Below are 23278 nucleotides of genomic sequence, written 5' to 3'. Positions count from 1 at the left end.
GGATGCAGGCCCTTCAAAGGCCTTAAAGCTCCAGCTTCTTTCCCCTTGTTAGGCCTGGCAATGTGACTGGCACCAATTCCCGACACAGTCTGAAAGGTGCCAAATGGAGCACAGAGGAGACCCTGTGCTTGGGGAACCTTGGTGGGACACCTCTCCAGGGCCACCTCACCTCAGTGGCCAGCCTGCATCCCTACCTTCAGAACATATGGAAAGTGAGGACACAGTCCCTTTCTAAAAGACCTGATTCCTCAGATGAAGGCCCTGCCCCCAGCACCACACTAGATGCCAAGACCAGCTCCCTGATTCAAAGGTACCCCTAGGTTTCCCTCTCCCCAGAAGTAGAGCAGGCCACTACCAGGCTGAAGCTCCCAGATTTCCCTTCCCCCACACCAATGCATATGTCTCTTCTGTCTCAGCAAGGCAAGGGGCCCAGAATGAGTAAAGACCCTTCCCCCGGCTCCCAGCATGAGGCTGTACTTCAGTGAGGTGAATGGTAAAGACCGAAGACATCCTGTTGGATAATCCCTAGAGGATGTGTCCCATTCTGTCCCTGGTTTCTAGGGACTCTCCCCTCAACTGCTGGAGATGAGCATTTGAGATCTCCCAGACACTCTGCCTCTTTTCTGCCTAGTCCTGTTCTCCCCTGACCCTGACCAACTGCTGGGTAGTCATCTGCAGCAGACTTGTGCTCTCCTAGCAGCCCTCCTGCCTGCCCCCACCTCCCCCAACCCCGGAAGATAAGGCCCTGCCCTGGCTCCCTGAGACCCACAATCTGTGCTCCTGCCAGACTCAGGCACAAGGCGGGTATAACTCACTTCAAGCTGGCAGTCCTACATGGCAGAACTAACTGCCCTGCCTCAAGGGGTAGGGGGCCAAGTAAGCGTGTGCCTGAGCATCCCAAGGTGCTCTTGTTTTCTAGGCACCCCATGGTGGTCTGTGACAGACGCATGGATGGGGGAATCCTTTGCCAGCCAGAGTTGGCATCTCACCCTACCTCTCAAATCTGCCACTAGCCTCCAGGGCTGAAGACCCTCCAAGAAGAAGAGGCCCTGCAAGACAAAGACCCGAGGCCCCCCAGCCTGGCCTCACAGCCCAACACAGACCCGCATTAAAATCAACACTCCGTGAACACACAAAACTGACAGGGCAGAGGGGGAGTACACATCAGATACAAAGATCGGGCTCTCGGGAGACGCGGCCTGTTGGTCTCCCATGTTAGCTCCAAGTGACTAAGCTCAGGGTGGGAAATAACGCCATCAAGGCGGCCAAAGCTCCCGCTTGGGCTCCAGGTTCGGCAGCCTTTTCACAGGGAAGATGCCTCAGCCTGGAAAAAAATGCAAGCATTGTGTGGGGACCATTAATGCGTGCGCCTCTGCACATTCCTTCGAGAAGCAGGAGCACACTAGTCCCTGAGCCCCCGGCCCCGTGCCCCAGCGATTGTACAGGCCTGGAACACACTGCACATGCCACCTGGTCCTTCCCCCCAGGCCTCCGGCTCTGTGAGCGGTGGGAAGGGGCCCACCAAACACCCTGGATTCATTGTGCCCCAGAAAGAGGGGACTAATTACTGGCCTACACTCTGGAGCGCCCAGGGAGAAAACAGAGGCCAGTGGGGTAGAGAGGGTGGGAAATGGGGGTGGGGGGTTTGAAGAAGGGAGAGAGAAAGCCACAGGATACATTTCAAAGTTTCTCTAGCAATTTGGGGGTGGGGGAAAGAAAGCCTGGTCCTGATGTGAAATCATACAGAGGTCAGAGCTGGGTCTCCCACCCTTGTGAGAAAGTGGTGAATCGGAGACGGTTTATCAAACGATCATTTTTTTCTTTTGAAACTGGGAGGCAGCAGCTTGGACAATTCTGCAGATGTGCTTGATGAGTTAGGGACAAAAATGGCCCTTCTCTGCCCCCCTCCTCCCCTCCTTCTATAAGGGCTCCCATCGGGGGTTGCTTCTCCCTCCACTGCCTCCAGGGCCCTCCCCTCCCTTCTTCAGTGGTCAGCTGAGACCCCCACCCACTGCTTGCTTTTGTACTCTTGGCCTTTGGACATACTGACAGAGGCCTTTATGAGACCCCAATCAAGACCCCCATGTCACAGGTACCTAGTAGAGACACCAGACCTTTTCAAACAAGGGACAACAAGGAAAATCGGCTGGCCCATTGTCTCTTCTCTGTGCTAAGTGAGATGAAAGGGGCCCGCGGCCCCCTCCCCTGAGCCCGCCTGCCAATCACCTCTAGTTATTAAGGTCACAATGTGTAAATTCTTTTGACCTGCACCTAATCAAAGATTCACCGGCCCTTTCAAACCCGAATGGGGAGGAGGGGAGAGATTCCCTCCCATAAACCCAGCAAACTCTCCCTCAATAAAAGTTCTCTCTCTGATTCCTTCTCTACTTCCCATCTCCACCCCCTCGCTTCTCCTCACTCCGCCCTCCTCACCACTAGCTTCAGACACAAATGACAAGCCCCATGGAATTACTACCCAAAAAACTCTAGGAGGATTTGAAAGTTTCTATTTAATTATCTTTAAAGAAAATATTTTGGGACAGGCAGAGTTGCCCAAGCAAGCCCAGAACCTGGGCAGCCCCTGTGGCTCAGATGCCAAATCTCTCCAAATGGCCAAGTGGTCGACGGACTTTTTTCTCTCCTAAATCAGCTTTTTTTTTTGCTTTACCCAGGATACCATTATATGTGGAGAAAAAAACTGGGATTAATGTTACTCCCTCATATTGTCACTCAGCATCCCCAGCTCAGTTGCTGACCCTCCAAAATCCAGTTTACACTCAGTGGTTTTGTGAACTGAGGGGCAAAAAATTATCAAGCCCAAAGTAGACAACCCTCAAGGGAAAAAAAAAATAACCGTAGGGTAGAACAATAGGGAACAGAACAAGAGCGAGAGGAAAGAACTTGAGAGAAAGTAAAACTTAAGATTTTGTGTTTTGAAAACTATAAAATGCTTAAATCAAGCAAGGAGAATAAAATGCTTGCAAATCTTCATCAATCAATATTAAGCCATGCATTTTAATCTTATCCATCTTATCTGTCACTTAGAATAGGAAGGAGGCATAACAGGCAAGGTAGTGATAATTTACGTAAATTGCCCCCAAATGCTCACATCCCACCTGCCTACTCTTGCTGGATGCCTCGCTCTCCCTTTCCCTCTCCTGCTCCTTCTCCCTCCTCTCTCTGCTCCTACTTTTCCTCCTGCCTCTCTGATGATACCTTTTGCTTCTTGGTTTCTCCCTGCCCAGCTGCCTTATTTCTCTGTGCTTCCTTTCCGTGCTAATCCCACCTGTTATTTCGACTGCTGTCTCCATGCCGAAGCTTCCACATCTCAACCCCATGTCTGAGCTCCAGGTCACCATTCCCAGCTGTCTCTGGCCATGGCTCCCTGACTGTCCTTCACTAACTCAAACAGAACTCAGTCTTCTCAAAGTCAGGGTATCCTCCTTTCATCATGCCCATAGAGGAACTTATGCGGGTCTCTCCCCTCTCTCCCCTACACAGTCACAACCACCTACAGATTTTTTCCTGTTTTTCTTGAATCCAAGGTTGCCTTCCCACTGTTTCCAGGAGTCCAGTCTCTTACTGCCAACAAAGTGTACTCCTGGAAAAATGTCTTAACAGCCTCAGTCTCCCCTCACTCTCCAAAATACCCTACTTATTGTACCACAACATTTAATCATTTAACTGCTTCAATTTGGCCAAAAATCTTTCATGGTTCCCTATTACCCTCAGGTTAAAGTCAAACCCTGCCCTTCAAAACCCTCCAAAACTATGCCCCAAAGCTCCCCTCCAGCCACGCTGCCCACTATTCTTTTACATAAACCCTCCCCCCTAGTCAGCCAAACCTATCTGCTCTGAACCCCCAAACCTACACTGAGCTTCCCCATCCCTTAGTATGTCTTAGCTCATACAGCTCCCCTGGCCTTAAGTTCCCTTCTACAATTTAACTAGAGCTATCTTTTAAGTCCCACTTCAAATTCCATGTCATCTGGGAAGCTCTCCTGGTGACAAAACAGCTACTGCTTTCCTCTGATTTCCTATCGATAACCTTGACAGTTGATGGCACTCACACTGGAATAAACTGTCATCTGAGCACGTGCATTTTTTCCCAACTGAAATATAAGCCCCTGGATGGTAAAAATTGTCTCTTGTGCTTCATACTCCCCGTGTATCCTTGCACACAGCAGCATTCTTGATACACCTGTTAAGGCAGGCGCTCAGCGATACGCATCATACAGAAAAATAGTTCAGAGTTTACACTGCCTTTTAAAAAATTCCAGTATTTTAACTGTTTTCTTTCCCCACAAAAGGTCCCAAGCATGAAACTATGTTTAACGCTGATAAAGGAAATATAAGGAAGGACCATTTCAGGGTGATGGAACTATTCTAAGCTAATTGTGGTGATGGTTGCACAACTCTGTAAATTTGCTAAAACTCATGGAATTGCACACTTGAATTGTACACTTAAAATGGATGAGTTTTATGGGATGTAAATTATACTTCAATAAGTGTTTAAAATTTTTTAAAATGTAGGTCCATGGATCCTTAATTTAAATAACTGCGTAAAGGAAAAAGGAAAAATTCTCTCCATAATTTCCCGATACTAAAATAGACATTTAAATGTAATTTGTTTTTATTGCTAAAGATAGGCTTATTATAAAAAAAAAACTTAAATACAAAGAAGTAAAAAGAAAGTAAATGTCAGCAGAAATCTATCACATAAGAAATAACTGAAAAGATAGTCACATAACTATCATACTATTTTGTGACCTTTTCTCATTCAACATATGTAATGACATCTTTGGGGTCAATAATTATATACATCTATGTCATCCTTTTAATGGCTAGGTAGTACTCTATTGGGTGAGTGCACCATAGAATACTTAACCAGACCCCTATTAATGGATATTTATGTGTTCTTAATATAAGTCTTTATGTATACATCTTGCATACATCTGGTTATTGCCTTAGGATAAATTCCTAGAAGAGGAATTTATGTGTCAAAAGGTTTCCACATTTTTATTTTGATACTCATTGCCAAACTAATGTAATTTTAAAACCCTAATTTTCCTCTCCTTATTCCTGGACCTGCCCTTACCAGCCTGCAAAGAAGAATTTTCCTGGCCATAGACCTCTAAAAAGTGAAGAATCCTTTGAATACCTGTATTTTTTGTGTGAATTTTTAATTTTTATTCTCAACCACAGCTCACCCTGGATGCTAGTGAGAATCAAACTGGCCGGGAAAGTAGAGAGCTTTCAAACATATTAACCCATGTGTCCCTCTCTCTTCACCAAATGTTAAAAAAATCTCACCTTCATGCCCAGATGACCCTTCCCTTGGGTCATTTACCAGAGGACCCCACTCCAATCCCTCACATGGTCTCCTCTCATTCAGGCCCAGGATGAAAGAGGCCCAGGCTTGGCCAGGAGAACTAATGCTACAGCTGCAACAAAGCAGAAAATAGCAGGAGAAAGAGAAGCGTTCTGCAAGAGTAGAGTCCTTGGGAGAAATAGAGACAGTGGGTCACATGCCCTGAGATAGGCCCTCTCCATAGCCCCTGAAGGCCATGGTGCGGTGAGTTCAGGGTGAAGAGCGTGTGCTAAGCGATGGCTGATTAAATCTGGACAGTGTCCTATAGGGAAACTGTGTTCCTGAAACTCCACAGAGCTTTGACCAGGCACCACAGGACTGACCCAGGGCAAGACTTGAGCTAATCTCTCTCAAAATTCCCCAATCAACAAAGAAGGGAGGGAGGGACACTCATGGTGGCCTCGAGCAGAAAGTGGTCCATTCCACTTACCTCGCACATCTCTGCTTTTCCCTCCCTCTCTGCTCAGCTAGTGCATGTCACATGTGCGACAAGCCACACACAAAGGAGGAGAAGCAATCCCCACAGTTGCATGGTGGCCTCTACTACCGAGGTACATTTACACTTGAAAAGCTCGCCTTCCACCCTGCCTTCTGGCCTCTCTTTGTGTCTTCCTGCCTAGCTCAGCTCCTAGAAGGAAGCCCATATGAAACTTCTCACCTGACCCCTTGCTGTGCCAGCATAATGAAAGTGATGGCCATCCCCTACGTATCCCCACCTCCAGCACCATGGAGGCATCCAGAAGCAACACAGACATAAGTGTCTCCAGCTTGGAGCAGAAAGCTACACCTCTTTAGATGGGACAGGTGAAGCACGGAAAGTCAAGAGAGGAACAAGATCTGGCGGCCACACCTCCTGCTTCACCAAGCCTGCCCACACCATAAAGAGGATCAGAGAAAGCGTAAGATGAAGGGCCTTGGCTTTAAGCCTTCTCAAAGCAGGCAAGCTCGTGCCTTCGGGGGATGTGCTCTTCAGCCCACTGAAGAGGCTCCAGCCCCCGGAACTGGTGTGCACGTTATCTAAAGAGCACTGACTGCAGATGGAGCTGCTGTTGCCAGCCTGCTGTGAAAATCAGTATACTACACCATGACCACCTTTACCACACTTCTAGAAGCTGGGTTATGGCTTTGTTGTAGGAAGGTGCAGAGGAGAAGACAGCAGCGCAAGCTGAGGGGCTAGAGACAGTCTGAACACAAGAACATGGAAATGGCGTGTGTGTGTGTGTGGTGGTGGGGGATCACAGCAAAATATGATTTATAGTTATTTTCATCTCCTAAAAGGTTCTCTCTCATTACTTGAAATTCTCTTTTGCAAATTTTAAGGCCCTGCTGAAGATTTTGGATGTTATAACATCCCAACTGGCACCCCACCTGCCCTTCGTATACTTTTTTGTGCCCCATTCATGTTTTAAATTTGCATTGCAAACTATGAAAAAGGAAAGCTTCTGCAGAAAGCAATTTCCTGGGCCAGCAGCTCTTGGACTAATATTCCCTTTGCAATTATCATGGCTTCTGCATGCACGTACTCTCCGCCCTCCTCCCGCCGGCTCTCCTCCCCCTTCCACTCCTCCCTCCTTGCCAGCACCTTGTGCCTGAGCCAAGCCTATCTGACAGGTCACTACAGACTATGTCACAAACTACCCCTATGAAAATGTTCTTGCCCCAAGAGAAGCAAGAACCAGCTGGAAAAGGTACAAGGATCTTGGGTACTCAGCTTAATAGAGCACCCCACAGGCAAGAGGTTTAGTCTCTAGCACAAGGCACAAACCTTACACAAAACAGGAAATAAAACCCCTCCTCCTCAAAGTTCACAATCTGAAACTATGAAAAAAAAATCCTGTTCAAGAAATTACTAAAGAGGCACAAGGATTACCAGATATCCACTCCACACAGCCGAGATCTTTTAGCATCGGTATAAAGGAAGAGTCAAATATATTTGTTGGCTTGCAGAGGTAAAAACGCATCCTTTGTCATCATCTTATGTAGGAATTCTAGTCAGCACAGCAAAGTTCAGAATCAACACAGATCTTTTTGATTCATAGCATCTTTATGGCCAGTTTTCCATATCAATGGTGTCATCATGCTGGTGGAATACAGGGACATCTATTCTGAATAGGTGGTGTGAGGAAAATGTTCTAGCTCTTGGATCCCATGCTCCTAACCCCTCAAAAGGAACTAGTACAATAACGAAACTCACTGATGCAGGGAAACTCATGGGCAGCAGAATTCCTATTCTTGGGTCTTAAGCCCATGACCAAGTAAAGCCACATGTGACTGTCCTGAACTCAGAGAGGGGAAGAAATATAACTGACACTGTGGACTGCCACCTGGAGATCCCAGGAACCAGGACTCTGGTAGATTGAGTTGGGGGCGGGGAGACACCTTTTCAAAAAATTCAGTTTGAAATGAAAAGGAAAACAAGGAACTTAAGACTTGACTCAAAACTGAAGTGCCAAAATCTGCCCCAAATGGCCTGAAAGTCACCTAATTACAGGAGGATGGGGTGATTCTTCCACCTCTGACATGACCCCCCAATATACAAACACACATTATGCTGCTAACCCAGCTACACTCCCATCATTGCCTTTTTCACTTGGGCCCAGTACAAACTCCACCCCACCCCAGGCTACTTATAAGAGTAAGGTCCATTGGCTCAAAATACTAAGAGCACAGGTATTTCATGAAGATCCCTCTTTTGACTGAAGTGAGTGTTGCAGCTAACAGGTGGGGAAATCTTCTTAAATATACGAGTGTTATCATGACAGGACCACTGGAACGGATCGGTGCCATAAGTCAGACAGGGCTAGAAGTTTCCGCCCCACCATCAGGTTTCTCTTTAGCCTTGACAGATCAAACTCAAGCCGAAGCAGGCTACAGAGATCAGTTCAGTCTCTGAGCCAAAGGTCTTCACAGTGAGGGACCAAAGCTGCCCTGGCTGGGCCTCTGCCGGCCTGCGTCCCAGATTAATCACCACCAGGAGGGGCCTGGACACCAGCCTGCAATCTGAGCCCAGCAGCACCTGCACAGGGGTCACTCCGGCACCTCCCTCACTCCCCTTGGGCAAGGCTCCAGGGCGTGAGGGTGTCCACCTGTTGACTAGGTTACCTGGAGCAGGCGGGCAGGATGCTCAGCCATCTTCCATCCCTCAGATAAGTCACAGACAGTTTGAGTTAGTGCAGGAAGGAGGAAAGATGCGGTGACTCAAGCAGAGAAGTCAAGGCTTCAAGAGAAAGAAAATTCTCAGCCTCTGAACAGAAAGACAGAAAGGTCCCAATGCTCTTCTTGCCACTGTCTAGAGATGAAATTTAGCTCAAAAACAGCAGTGGGTGAACTAAGCCCTCAGAGGTTATGAGCTAATGAGATGCTCCGGGAGTGTTTGGGACACATTCTCATCATCTACAAATCAACAAGATGCTGACAGGAAAGAGGGAGACCAGAGCACGGATGTCTTTTCAAAACACCCCCAAATGCTGCCAATACACCTATTTGATGGAAACTTAGAAATAAATTCACTCTGTGAGGGTGCAGGAGAGCTTCCTCTGAATGCCAAGACCTCAGAGAAGAGTTTCCGCAAATGATCTCCTAAATCAGTAAGCTATTTCAAACACATGTACACACAGTGCTATCAACTACGTATGGTGTGTGTACACATGTCTGTGTATGCTAGAATGCACTTTTTAGGACCAATGGCCCCTATTATAAATTCTTCTTAGATGGTAATGTCTTTTATATTGTTGTTTCTCTAAGTCTGACTAGAGTAGGAGGAAGTATTCTTGAGATTCAAAAAAAAAAAAAAAATCAAAAGGAAGAAGATAAGCAGAAAGAGCTGGATCTTAGAACATCTGTCCCAGGCCCCAACTTGCGATATAGGGAGAAACCACTCAGATGGGTGCACCTTTTCCCACCTGCCCCATGGCCCCAGGGGAGGAAGGGTGGGAGGGGTCCAAGTCAGATTGAAGTGTGTGTTCCTTGAAAGAGCAGAGAAAAGCACAGGTCAGATAAGAGGAGAAAGAGCTCCTACACGCGCCTTCATTTGAGGAGGAACACCCACATCCTGACTGTTACACCTTGTCCCTCCAGAGCTCCAGCTCCAGGAATTCCCTTTGAACTCCCGACCGCAACCCAGAGTTAGGACAGAGCAGTGGCTACAATTACACACTTGCTTGGAAGGGGGGGTGGGGGTGGGTGCTGCATGTGACAGGCCATGAAAGGTCCCTGCCTATAAAACAGACTGGAAAACAAACCCTTAATTTAAATGTTAATGAAAGTGCTGTAGAGACATCAGAGGCTTCCCGGCTGCTCAGAGAACAGCTACACCAGCCACAGAATTTATGGCTCCCCTTCACCCTCCTGCCTCCCTCTCTGCCTCATCACCCACTGAAGTTTAAAGAGGGGGAAAAAAAAACCCAACTAATTTTAACATTAACTCCATGCTTCCACTTTGGGATGTGATTGCTAAATTATCTGTCGGCAGAACAGTGATCAAAGGTGGAAAAACACAGGCATATTGCACACACAACCCAGAAAAGCCAGCCTCAGCCAAGGCAGGAAGATTACCTTCTCCCTTCCTGATGCAGGAAGGGTAGAAGAAATAGCAGTGCAGGTACGGACTGGAGCTGGGAGGTGCAGGCAGCAGGAAAAGGAGGAAGACTCTGACCCTTCCCTTGTGCTCTGCTACCCATCTGAGAACTTAGCATATCGTATTTGCTAAGTTTGACTGGTCTGTCTCTCCACCAGACTATGCTGTCTAGCTCACTGTTGTTTCCCCAGGGTCTAGCACATAGTAATGCTTAAGAAGTATCTGGAAAGAGAAAGAGAGATTGGGACAGAAAGAGGAGAGAGATACAGAAACAGAACAGAGGAAGAAAGAATTTAAACACTAAGACTGGGAATGGAAATGTGTCCCTGTTAGCAGGGACAGGGTCCTGATGCATGGACTCTGTATCCATAGCATCCCACCTTCTACAACAGCTTCTGTTTCCATTTGCAGTGTTTTACTTAAGTCAGTTCTTCACAACTGAGCCAACCTTGCTGGCCAGGGAAGGAGTCGCTCCCACAAATGGGATCTAGGCCAACCAGGGCTGGTTGGGTTGCTGGTCTCGGGCCAGCAGCTCAGCATATGAGCCTCCCTGTGCCCAACATGCCCTGGGCACTGGCAGAAATCCAAGGTCTTGAGGAAGTGAAACCCACCCCTGCGGCATTTTGTCCTTGCTACTGATGGATATGCCCGCGGGAGAGGCTTGGCTTAGCACCGGCAATGAACTCTAGGGTGGCGGGCACTGCCCTGAGATTCAGCAGGACCAGACTCTGATTCAGCTGTATTCCTACACTCATCTCTTTCCAATTTTAGGTCATTTTAGGCTGGACCAGTGGGCCAACCTAGCATTACCCAGAGCTTCCTTCTTTCTCCAGGAGTCATGCCACCCCTTCCAGCCCTGCCATCCTCTGGCCCTTCCATGCTGTCTTTGTGCCTCTGACTGTCTCATCCAGTGTCACCACATGCAGGAGGCTCCCTCCAGTGTGCTCTTCAGCCTGGCAAATGGGGACACTGAGCCTCTCCTTGCCTAGAGAAGGTCTCCTTAACCTAGACAAGCCCCTGACCCTGGGATGGGAGAACGGACAGATCTTGACAGCTGTGGGCCAGACCATCAGGATGACCAGCTACAATGTGAAGCACAACAAAGTCATCCCCCAGAGTCTCTCCCCAGGTTATCAAGGTGAGGGATCCCCTTCAGGACCCAGCTCTTTATTGCCAACTAGAAAAAGCAAAACTCAGAGGTGCAACCTTTATTTTTGATTTGTCTTCCCTTAATAGCACTGAGTGAGTTAGGAAGCCCAGGGTGAAAGGATTTTGCTGAACCACCGGGAACCAAAAGAATCTAAACTGAAAGTTGGCTGCCTCTTTTTCCAATCTTTCAGACCTCTCTGTCAGAGAAAACTCCAGATGCAATTACCTTTCACTAAAGAAGAGCATATTTCACAGGCTGGTGAATGTGTGTCTGCCACACACACAACACACAGTAAACAACACACTGGGAACAAACACCCTGCTCTCCCAGAAACCCATTCCCTTACCAAACAGTACACAGTTATTGCTTTCCTCCCAGACTCTCCCTCACCTCTGGGAGAAATGAAGCAAGAAGGGGCAGCTCCTCCATCAAAACCCCCCAGAGGCCACAACTCACTTTACAAATTTGAATTGGTACATTTCATGCAGACTTGGACTAATCCTCCCAAAAACAAACAGGCCACCACAGTGAGCAAAGTTACACAAAATTACATTGTATACCTAATAACACAGCTAAGTCAAGTTTCTACACCTATACCACTCATGTTTCCCTAATGACAGAAACAAGAGAGAAGGGATTAAAACCCAAGTGTCCTTGGAAGCCTTCCTGACCACACTCCCTCACACCGTGGCACATGTTATGAGGAGATGGGGAAGGATTCTGCTTAGCACCTCCCTCTTCTTGGAGGGCAATAAATACGGTGTCTGCAGAGAAAGGAGGAGATTTGGACTCCTCTCTCTTCCGCTCCCAGGCAAACAGGGCCAGTGGGGCTCCTGACTCATTTCACCACCAACCCTCCCCGTCCCAAGCTGTCTTGGAGGGGCCCTGAAAACTGAAGTTCTATGTGCACTGGCACTCCTGGGATGGTGCCCGAGTGAGCCCAGACCTTGATTACACACTACCTTCCTTCCCTACCCCTCTCTAGCTCAACTCTGGCCTCCAGGGAGAGAGAATGTTCCCAGGTCCCCACAGAGCCTTTCAAGGGTCACAGCTACTGTCTGAGATTCTGGTGGTTGAAGGCATAGCAATGACCCAGAGGCCTGCCTCGTGGTCCTCCCTCAGCATCACAGCATGTGGCAACAGGCTAGAGACCTGAGCCCCTCCTGCCCCCTCCCACATGTGCCCTTCCTTGAGCCTCAACTTCTCCATCTGCCAGCAGGGGAATGACCCTCCCCGTTCCTCAACCAGAGATAGACTAGTTCCAGGCACTCAGTATCGTCCGGCAATCATTATAGCTATATACCAGCTTTCCCCACCACTGAGTAAGGGCCTTGGGAGAGCTGCCCCACAGCAAGTGTTCAGTCAATACATGGGGAGCAAGGAGGAAAGGGAGTGAGAAAAAAAGAGATGGAAAGTAGAAGGGATGAAATCAAGTCTTTAGTTCTACACTTCCTTACTCTGAGTATTTACTAACTTTATTCAGTTGGAAATAATTTTTTAACAGCAATAAAATGCACTGCACATTTAAAAAACTCTGCTTTTCTGTGTTACTCATGGAAAAGTACTCAGAACTCTATGTGGCCTCAGGAGGTTGCATGTCTGAGACTTGTTGGGCTGAACGTATTTTGGCCCCACAATGACACCCAGATATGTACCCTTACACCAGAGGCACACCTCCAGCATCTCATTTCTGTCCCATCTCAACCTGTCCTTCCACTCCTCGAAGAGCTCCAGGCTGGGCCTCTGCTACAAGAAGAGGGCTGCATCTGTAAGTCATGAATCCTAAAAGCAGGGTTATTTAGTATTGGGGCAAGAAGATGGGCAGGAGGGCACATAGGAATCAGAGAGAAAGGTCTTTGCCTGCCACCTTCCTGTGGCTCCTGGCTTTCCTTCCATGGTTTTTGAGGACCGAAACATGGCTCTCAGCACATGACTGGTATTAAATATCATCCTCCACAAGCTACGAATCAAGAACTCAAGGTCGAGGAAGGAAGGGTGACATCTGGACACAGGACAGAATACCTGCTTTCTCCCAGTCATGAACACCTCAAATTACACCTAGGGCTTGAGGTTTCATGTTTCATACTACAAGTTTCTAAGTACACACAAATGAAAAGAAGGCAGGAAAGTCCCAGCATCAAAGATAAATATGATGAAGAGCTCTGACAAATTATTTTAAATAGAAGAAAGAGATTGAGATGTGTTGGGTTTCCCAACTGTCCTGGATCCCTCTAACTGTATGAGGGAGCAGCAGGGGAGTAAGAGGTCGTCAAGTGAATGAGGAGTACCTGTCCTGGAAGACAGCTGCTGCCTCCTCGCTCTCATGTTCTTCATGAGGGGTTCACGGCCACAGCACATTAGTGACAGTGACAACTGTACTCAACAAGAAAGGTGACAGGGAAGGGAACAGAAGGCAGCCATGGAGGACAGGAACACCACAGGGGAAAAGGAGAGGAAAGAGAGATTCCTGTTGAGCCCTCACCTCAAGAAGACTGCAGAAGAGCAGTGTAACTCCATGGGGGCCAGGAGAAGCCCCAGGGAAGAGTAGAGACATGAGAGCAGCTAAAGCCACTGATGTTTTACCAGGTAGGAGAGATTCTGGCTGACACAAGATTCTAGCCCTTTTAGCTTTGTAGAGTCTTTTCATATTCATTATTTAGATCATCTTCACAACAATCTAGTAGGGTCTATAAGGGAAATTGCATTCACATTTAACAGATGAGGAAACTGAGGCTCAGAGAAGGACTTACCCAAGGCCACCCTGCTGGTTGGTAGCAAAATGGAACTCCAGTCTCCCAGAACAGACCCTACGGCTGGGAAGCAGTGTCTCCCCAGAATGGAGAAATGGATGAGTTTACTGAAAGGTTCAAATTCATTGGCACAGTGGGAAGAAATGGATCGAATGATAAGGTGAAAAGATCCCTATCACAGTATATTTTTTGGGTAATATAAAAAGAGGCAGAGAGAACACCACATATACTCTGGTCATCTATTGTAATGAGAGAATCCCAAATGCAAACTATTTTTTAACAGAGTCCAAGATACCATTTGTGCACTTGGGGAAAAGGTCATCTCAAATAACTGTGGGTCAGGAGCTGAATAGCCAGCCAACAGTAAATGAAAGAATCATCCCAGGGCTCAGAAAGTAAATTGAGAGGACAAAAAGACACTTAAGGAGAATGTGAAAAAAACTTGAGACCTAACTTTTCACCAAAGATGAGGCACATCAAGGATTTAGCAGAGGGTCTGGCATAGAGCACATGACTAACAAATGGGAGCTGCCAGTCACAGCAGGAGTCACAGAGCAGCACTAGTAACACTAGGAAGCCAGACCCTTTCTCAAAGCCAGCCTCCACGTTGTGGCCAAAAAACCTCAAACCTAGTTTACCGTGATCTAAACTGCTTCTTAGTGATGAAGGCAGACTCTGTCCTCAACCTCTTTCACTGACATCATCTTCAACAGATGCCATGCTCTATTCTGTTAACAAGTGGCCTAACACACTCCAGAGGAGGTAGCTGGAGTGGAGGAACATGAGGATGGGATGCTGGGAGAGCCTGTACATGTCTCTGGCCTAAATCCATGTGCAGGAAGCACATGGACCATCTCCAGCCCTGAAGAGCATTCCTCCATCACTGACCTCACCCAAGCCTACCCAAGTCTCCTGAAGATAGCAGAAGTCCTCAGGTAACCACCAAGACAAAGTCACCAGCCCATGTGCCACCTCCCACAGGCTGTCCCACCTTCTTTAAATCCTTACACATACAGCCCACAAATACCCAGGCCTGGCTAACTGGCTTTAAAAGGGGCAGCATTAGGAAGAAACTGAGGAGAGGACAAAGCTCAATGGTTCCATTTTCCACCCTCTGCTCCCACACACTTAGGCCTTTCTACTCCCTGCTGGTCTTTCCTTCCTTCTTTCCTAGGATTGCTAGAATGATTTGTTCTGAACAGCGACAGGTTTATAGGTTAGCCGACACCTCCGCTCTGTGGAATTTTAATTAACTTCTCCCATCGTCAATATGCTAAGGAATGGGGTCTCCATTCTCTGAGGTCAGCAATGTGTTTCAGGTCCTGCTATATCAGCCGTCAAATTGAAGAATTAATGACGTGGCTAATCGGCTCTAATTCTTTAGGAAGAAAAAAAATTGAGAGGGAGTTGTGGGAGGGGGCAGGAGGAGGGGTGCAGGCTCCACGGGGTGAGGAGAAAAAGGCTGAAGGGGGCTGAGCAAAGGGGGTGACAAACTCTCTCATAAAACAAGTGACTGACTTAAACCTAGTGTTGGAGGGTGGCAGCTCCACAGCTTTCCCACTGATCCCCTGGGTGAGGAGTGTGGGGTGAAGGAAGTGGGAGAAGACACTAGGTAAACACTCTGACAAAGCAGGTGCAGAGAGGGTGTCTATGTACCCTGCTGGTAGGGGAGAGGGGCTCTGCCTCAGTTCAAGGGAGACTAGAAAGCAGAAGTCAGGATGCAAAGCTCACTCATTCACTGGTAAAACTACAGAAGTATCAGTCAGGCCAAAGGATAGGGTAAAGCCACCATCAAAAACTGGCACTTCTGCTACAACTGTCAATGAATCTACTCCACATACATGACTTTGGATGAGGGCCCAACTGGACATGGACTCCAAGCCTCTCCTGATGATGCCCACCTGACCTCGTAAAATAAAAGCATTATTATACGGGACAAAACCATACCGCAGAACATCTCCCTTACCTGAGCAATGGGCTGATAGCAATGGACCAGACTCGGTCTTCAGTCTGGATGGTGTGTAAGCACTGCCCCAGTCGGCCTGAGGCCAAAGGCCATACCTGGAAACAGGAGAGGAGATGCTCTCGTTGGCATTGCCTGGGATCAGGATGGGGACTGGAAAGATGCACCAGGTAGCGTTACTAGCCCTAGCGGGGCAGGGAAATGGAGAATCTTTTCTATCCTGTATACACAGAGCTCTGGGTCACAGCAGAGGGGACTCTCCAGCTTCTGGCTCGCCCACCGCCCAGATGCTGGCTCCTAGTCCTAACCACCCTTTCACTTTCACCTGATAGCCCTTACGAGCAGCCAATCTTACATCAGGGAATCAGAAGCTCCATATTCCTCAGCTGAGACTTGACTGAGAAGCCTGGGTAGGTGGGGCTTGCCTCGCTCAGCAATCTCCCCATGTTTTTCCTCTCGCTCATCAAGATTTTACTTTGGGGAGGTAGGGAGAGGGAGGAAGATCAAGGCCCAGTATGGGAGGACAGAGATAGAACTAGAGTAGAATTAGAGAGAGGAGTAAAAAGAAAGATCCAAGGGAAGAAAAGAATGGAAGAAGAGGACTTCAAAGTGGGAAGGTGGTGTGTTATTGTTTGTTTGTTGATAATGCCCAGAATCCAGTGCTATTCATGTCAGCAGGGAATTTAGCACCTAGTGTCACCAAAAGTAGCAGAAAAGCTTAACTCTTTTAAGCTTCCATATCTCCTACAGGTTAAAAATATTGCTTGGAGCACATTATCTGGTCCCTATCAGTCAGGAATGTACATTAGCAGCCACTCTGGGCTTAACTCTAATCAACACTCACAGAGCCCTCTCAGCGGTCAGTGCATTTAGAAATCTCCCATTAAGCACAAGGCCCCCCTCACCTCACCCTACCCTAGATGACACTCACAGGGAAATAAGCCTCTAACCAAACAGAAAGGAAACCTCAAATGTACAGGGCTGTTCCCAGACAGCAGCCAAGGAGGGATTCTAGGCAGCCAGATGGATCAATGACCTCTCAAGGTCCCTGCAGTGCTATAAGGGGAACATACAAAAGTCAGTCAGGACCTTAGATGGAAGAACTTTCAGGAAACATTCCTAGAGTTTAAGGGGTAGGTGACGGAGTAGGGGTGGTCCTGACTTCTTAGGATCACATGATATCTCTTCTCTATAAAAGGAGAAAGTGTTTCTTAGATTTCGTGTGTATACGACAAGGGGAGGAGGGTGAGAGTTACTTTTCCCAACATAGGGAAAAGAAAATAAATCTAACGAGAAGATCCTGAGTGGGGAAGAGCAGAAAACAAAGGTAAATACCACAACTTTCCTGGAGTGCCATGATTCTGGCTCATTCTTCTGGACCAGGTCACTTTGACAGTAACTGCATGCATCTAATGTCCTCTCTCAGACAGCCCCAGCTTGGAAGAGATGTCTGCCTCTTCCCTGATGCAAACTCCTAGCAGGCAGGTTCTTGCTTGAGGTGGGTGGGGAGACACTAAGGACTCTGATTACAAAATCTATGGGGACAGCCCTAGGCCTGAATTCACTAGTGCCCTCCACTGAATGGGCTGGTGGATCCCTAGACCGTAAAAACTACAGAACCAGGTTCCTGGTCTCCAGGAGTGGCTCAGGAAGCATGCTGCCAATTTCCCGAGCATGATCTTGGCTCTTCTGATCTGAATCAGCGGCACACTACCCACCAGAAACACGAGTGTGCTAATCACATCTTAATCCTCTGTGGTCAAATCCAAAATACACCCATCCCTGGAGAAGATACAATTCAGTGGGAGTGGACATTTATACAATCCTTTTAAAAACCAGTTGGCAATATGTATCAAGATCCTTAAAATGACCAAAGGCTTTGACTCAGTAATTCTATTGCTGAGACTCTATCCTAAGAAAATAATCCTAAAATGAAGAAAAACCTAAATGATAAAAATACTCCCTGCAGCCTGCAGTAGCAGAAGGAGCATGCATAGGCTTTAGAATTAGGCAAAGCTGGGTCTGAACCCTAGCTGTTACTTACTTATCTCTGATCTTAATGTTTCATAACTTCTTAGCCTCAGTTTCCTCATGTGTAAAATGGGAAATAATGCCTATCTTTCAGGGTTGCAGTGTGATAAAGTGATGTTAAGTATAGAGCACCCAGCACAGTAGCACGGTATTTGGCAGGTATCAGGCATCAATAATGGTGGTTCTCATTTCTATAAGAAAAAACTAGATACAAGCATCCACCAATATGAAAAAATGGTAACTAGATTATGGTAACTCTGTTGTGAAGCCATTAAAGATGACACTTAAAAATAATTTGTAATAATAATGGAAAACCCTATAAAATAAAGTAGACACAGCAGGGTATACTGCATATATAAAATACATTATGAGCATAATTATATGGGGAAAAATTACCCCAAAGGATAAACTGAGAAAATGAATAAATGTAAAGTGCTTATTAGCACAGTGCCTGGTTACATTCTGTTATCACAAAACAAAAAAAGTAAACCTATGTACTGAAAAATAACTAAAATCAGAGGGAAAAAAAAAACAGTTCAAACATTCCTCTCCTTCATAAAGTGTCCCCTTCCAGGTCAGATGTGATCTCTCCACCCTCTGAACTTCCTGGCCCTTTCCCTAGAGCCTTACCCTTCATAGTCCTCGCCACCTCCCCCTCCAACCAGCTTCATAGCTAGTGCATGTATGTCTCAGGTCCCCTAAGGGGAGGCTGTATCTTCCTCCCCTTTGAAGTCTCACATACAGTAGGTGCTTATCAGAATGAAAGAAAGAATAAAGGAAAAGGAAGAAATGAAGGAATGATCAGTACTGGCCCAGGTCCAGCAAGAATATAAGCTATCATCCTATCACATCTCAGGATGGGGCCAGCCTCACTAAAGCCCAGGGAGGAAAGCCAACCTAAATCACAGTAAATCTGAAACTAGGGTTGGGGGAGGGGAAGGAACAAGCTCTCTGGGCAGTCCCTAGCTCAAAAGTCTTGCAAAGAAAATATTTTGCTTCCCTTTACCCCCACAAAACAAATCTCTTTCCTAAAACACAGTACAAATTTGGGGAACTCCCAAAAAACAGGCTATAGATGTTTACAGACAAACATGACTAAGTTCTCACATAGGTTCAGGTATTAGGAACCCATAAAAGCCGCTGGAGAATTGCAGATGCCACCAAAAAGAAATAGAGTTGTTATAAAAGATGAACTGTGGGTAATGTGGAAATGGTCCAGCAAGATGAAGGTGGCTAACTGTAAAGACAGCAATAGAAAGGAGAGAACATATGCAGCACCCAGAAAGCCAGAAAAGAGGAGCTGGTCTGGAGATCACTGGAGAGCCCCAAAACAGCTGACTAGCTTTCTGGAGTTGAAGAACCAGGGGGCAGAATTCTGTCACTGACCTAAAAGAAATTCTCAAAAGGAATAGGATGTTCTGCAGTGACCATTTTAGAATTAGAAAGTACCTATTTTAACACTTAAGAAAAATCTAAGTTGGTACTGAAAACATGAAACCAACCCAATATCCCAAGTAAACTTGCTATCAATCCTCAACTGTAAGCAGTCCACACCCCTGAATTGCTACCTGTGGTCATAGAGCTCAGTTTTATACTGCTCTGGGTGTCAGACCACAGAGAAAAGGATAGAAGAAAGAGATGCCACTGAAAAGGGAGAGCCAGGGGAAGCTTGAAGGCATGACAAGAAAATGCTAGAATGAGATGGGAACATCTAAGTCACAGATGCACAAAAGGTTTCCATGCAAATTGACTTCTGAACAATATGGAAAGTTAAGGCTGGTCTCTTTGCAAGGAATGGTACAAAGACAGTGACCAATCAGAAACCTGAAGTAAGTACTGGGTGTGGGGGGTGGGAAGCGGGAGATAGAAAATTTAGTTTCCATGTTGATTCAAAAGATTTTCTGGATTTTTCTCAGGTTCCCTTGTGCTACTGTGCACATCCTCCTGCCAGAATACAAAGTGTAAGGGAAAAATTAGCAAAGGGAGGAGAAACTTCCATAAATAGAAAGGAACATATTTAGTCCTTCTTTTTACATAAATTAGCAACATTTTCACATGAAGGTGTAATCAACAGAGGGTACCTGGAGTCAGAAAAGTTAGTGAGAATGACTGCAACTTCTCTGTCCTAAGTCCTCTCTCTCTGTGTCTTAGAGCCCCCATTTGCTGACATGGATGAGCATTTTGCTCTGTTAGCACTGTGAGGTCTCCAGATGCTGGGAAACAGACAAGCAAGAACCTATCAAGCCTCTTGCACCATCAACTGAATTGTCAGCAAAGTTCCCACAGCAGCCCGAAGGGACCAGGCATGTGTGGGCCCTGGCAAAGGCTACTAGACACAGGGATGGAGGAAGTTCTGTTTCATGGGTGGAAGCCTATTTGACCCAGATGTGGACGAACTGAGTCCATAAAGCAGGGGTTACACTATTTATCAGCTTGATTCTGTTGGGCCTTGGCAGATGTCTGACTATAGACCAGACAGCCTGGCAATGACGCAACAAACAACACCCTTCTCCCATCGTCTCTCTACTGCTTACTGACCACATTACTCTCCGGAGAAGCAGTAAAAACACATTTTAATTATCAGCCCGATTGCTTATAAACAAGGTGGTAAAAAATTAACTTTGCTAAACAGAGAGTGAGCAAAAGGAGGGAGATTTTAAAATAAAATACTGGGGTCAGAACTCAACCCACGAACTTGAGGAAACTCAGCTCAGGGAGGAAAAGCTGCCCAGGCCCTCTGTTTTTGAGTTCACGCCACATTTCAAGTGAGTGGCAAGCTTCCCAGCCACTGTCCACTCCCTTCCCAGGCCAGCTGGCAGGAACAGAGCCTGGCATGGCAAGCTGCATGCCAGAGGCACATAAGTGAGTTCTTTATTGTGTCGTTTCCCCACCACCCCAACTCAATGCTCTCAGCCAATCCCAAGACTCAAGGTTCTCTCCACCCTCTCCCACCCTACTCCCTATAGACAAGAGGGAATAACAGTATGTAAGGGGGAGACCACCTTACCTTGGCTGTCCTGTCCCTGGAGCCACTCACAATGATGCCCCCTTTGCAGTCCACACAGTTCACCTCCTGTTCATGGGCTGAGTACTTGACAGTGAAGGTGCTATGAACCTTATGAATGCCAATCTTCCCATCTCTACAAGAAAAGTAAGAAGCCCACACCCAAAAGCCAATTATTCTCTCTGTAGGAAGAGAAAACGTCTACAGAAACAGCCTGAGTCCCCAATGACGTTCAAATTTGCTAAGCTTTAAGCAATTCAGCCCAATAAGGTGCTGAGTTTCTAGATAATTTTACTTCTTCAGTACACTTGGGGCTAAACAGAGCTGAGAGACAAAACAAATTTCCCCCTTGAGAGTATCAAAACCAGCTTCACTTTTCATTAAAGGCTCTTCCTGTTTTCCTTCTCCAACTAACCCTATTAAGTGCCTTTGGTAAATCTCCCCACTTTAAACAGAAAAAAACCCACTACCCTTTCTTCTAGTCTCCCTCCTCATCCCTTTGGAGCTGAGACAGGAAAGTCAGAAGCAGACAGAAGGTCCCTGAAGAATGCTAAGGAGAAGGGAAGTAGGAGAAGCCTGCAGCACTTACCCTCCTGCACTGATAATATGTGAGTTGGCCAGCACGAAGTGGCAAACATCCTCATCATGCCCAGCAAAGACTCCCAGGGGCCTCCGGTTCAAGCTGGCACCATCTGGGCGGAACTGATAGGCCAGGATGAAATTAGCCTGGGATATGTACAAAGAATCACCTTCTAGTTGCATCCAGGGCATCTGACTGCAGAGAAGGAAAACAAAATTTAAGGACCATCAAGATATAGCATGAAAACTCAACTCCAATCTTTGGAGAGGCTGACCAATCCTCAACTTAGCAAGGATAACTTGCAAGGCTAAGTCTACACCTCATCCTCCTCCTTCAAAATTACCTACCCTTAGGCTACCCTCAGAATACTAGAGTGATTGAGTTTTGTGGTGACCTAATCTTCCTTGGACTTTCTAAAAGAGAGTCAGAATTAAAAGGTCAATTAAATATCACTTAAATGGAGAATGCTTAAGACTTGAATGACTGGCTACCTACACTTCTTGTGGGTAGGCAGAGCTTAGAAAATGCAATGACTGAGGAGTGGGAAAGGGCAGAAAGAAACCTTCCATCTAGATGAAACAATTTTCTTTCATTCTGTGTCCTCACTGACTTAAAGTGTAAGTGATCAGGTTCAAGGTTCCAAGACTCCCATACACACCTCTTTCCCAATAGATCAGTTAAGGTGTGACAGAGAAAGACAAGAGTGAGCCCAGGGAAGCCCCAATCCCTTGTCCTACTAGAGCAAAGGGGCCATTTTTAAGTGAAAGGAATAAACCCATTTAGGAAAGGATACTAATGTACTGATTAAATACCTAGGTCCTCACAGGGGATATCTACATTTCTGTATTAGAGGGTAAATGTGGCAATGGAAAAACACAGCTCCAGAGCAGTCTACTACAGTTTAGGGGCTACAGAGTAATAGCTGGCGCTCACAGGCAGCTGATAAGAGAAATCCACAAATAGTTAAAGATTCCCTCTATAATCTGGCAGGAGGAAGAAAGGATAGAAGCCACAGGCCAGTCCTATGACATGGAACAAGCCTTAAGAAGAGAGAAGATGCTGGCAGACACCATGCTCTCTGGTGGGAACTAAGCCCCTTTCCCAAGGTAGACATCCCAGCAGTCTGTCCTACACCGTATAGAGGTCCTGGAACTACCAGATCCCAAGCAAAGCATAGGGACAGCTGATTCATTCCCATTTACAGAGACACCATCTCCCACTGCCAAGCCTGTCTGAGCAAATTGGGTTGTGTTTCTTCCCCAGACTCCTTAATACAAGCGTCATGGGAATGTGGAAAAGCTCTGCAAATTGACTTGACGGGCCATTAAATGCAGCTTGGACTTTGTAGTAACTAGTTTCTGCACATGAGGTTTTTACAAATGTGTGCATATATTACATGGAACATGTGTACAGTGCGTACAGATGCCTACATTCTCACTCATTATGCACATTCCTCTTCAACATCCCCTTGCACAAGTTTGTGGCACACTCAAGTGGGCGGCGAGTGGAGGGGTTTGAAATTCATGTGTTTAGAGCCATCTGGTAAGCAGCCATTTGCCCAGGACAAGAAACCAGGTTCATGCCAGGTGAACGGTGGAGAATCCCAGGGCAGCCTGGTAACTGTTTTGTGTGTTTGTTTGCCAAATTGCTTGAAACCAGCTCAAAAAGACGTCAGGGACAAAACCTTGACAGAGAAATAAACTCTACTTTCTGGTATTAAAAGGCGTAAGTGGGAAGCAGAGGGTAAAGTCCTTCATTGTACACATCCATCTTTCTCCCCTGTAGTTTCTTTACAATCACTGCCACCACAAATTTTACAGCAACTCGTGTCAGTGAAAGCAGCAGAAACTGGA

The 23278-nt window shown here is 46.7% G+C and overlaps 1 protein-coding gene across 6 annotated transcripts in view; it reads right to left on the bottom strand.

Annotated features, from left to right (window-relative positions):
• FBXW4 (F-box and WD repeat domain containing 4) overlaps positions 1-23278 on the bottom strand; it is an 85425-nt gene that overhangs the window by 43830 nt on the left and 18317 nt on the right. For all 6 annotated transcript variants that reach the window (XR_012510152.1, XR_012510153.1, XM_045507486.2 and 3 more), the window contains exons 3-5: positions 21435-21620; positions 20849-20981; positions 15814-15908 (exon numbers count right to left, since the gene is read on the bottom strand). Coding sequence is in view for 4 of the 6 variants with exons in the window: in XM_045507486.2 (XP_045363442.2) it covers positions 15814-15908; positions 20849-20981; positions 21435-21620 (414 nt within the window). In the remaining 2 variants the exon portion in view is untranslated. The remainder of the gene's footprint in view (positions 1-15813; positions 15909-20848; positions 20982-21434; positions 21621-23278) is intronic.

Source organism: Camelus bactrianus, chromosome 11, assembly GCF_048773025.1.
Source record: "Camelus bactrianus isolate YW-2024 breed Bactrian camel chromosome 11, ASM4877302v1, whole genome shotgun sequence".
NCBI lineage: Eukaryota > Metazoa > Chordata > Mammalia > Artiodactyla > Camelidae > Camelus > Camelus bactrianus.
Note: the sequence above shows the minus strand (reverse complement) of the source record. Positions and strands in the feature narration are given on the sequence as shown.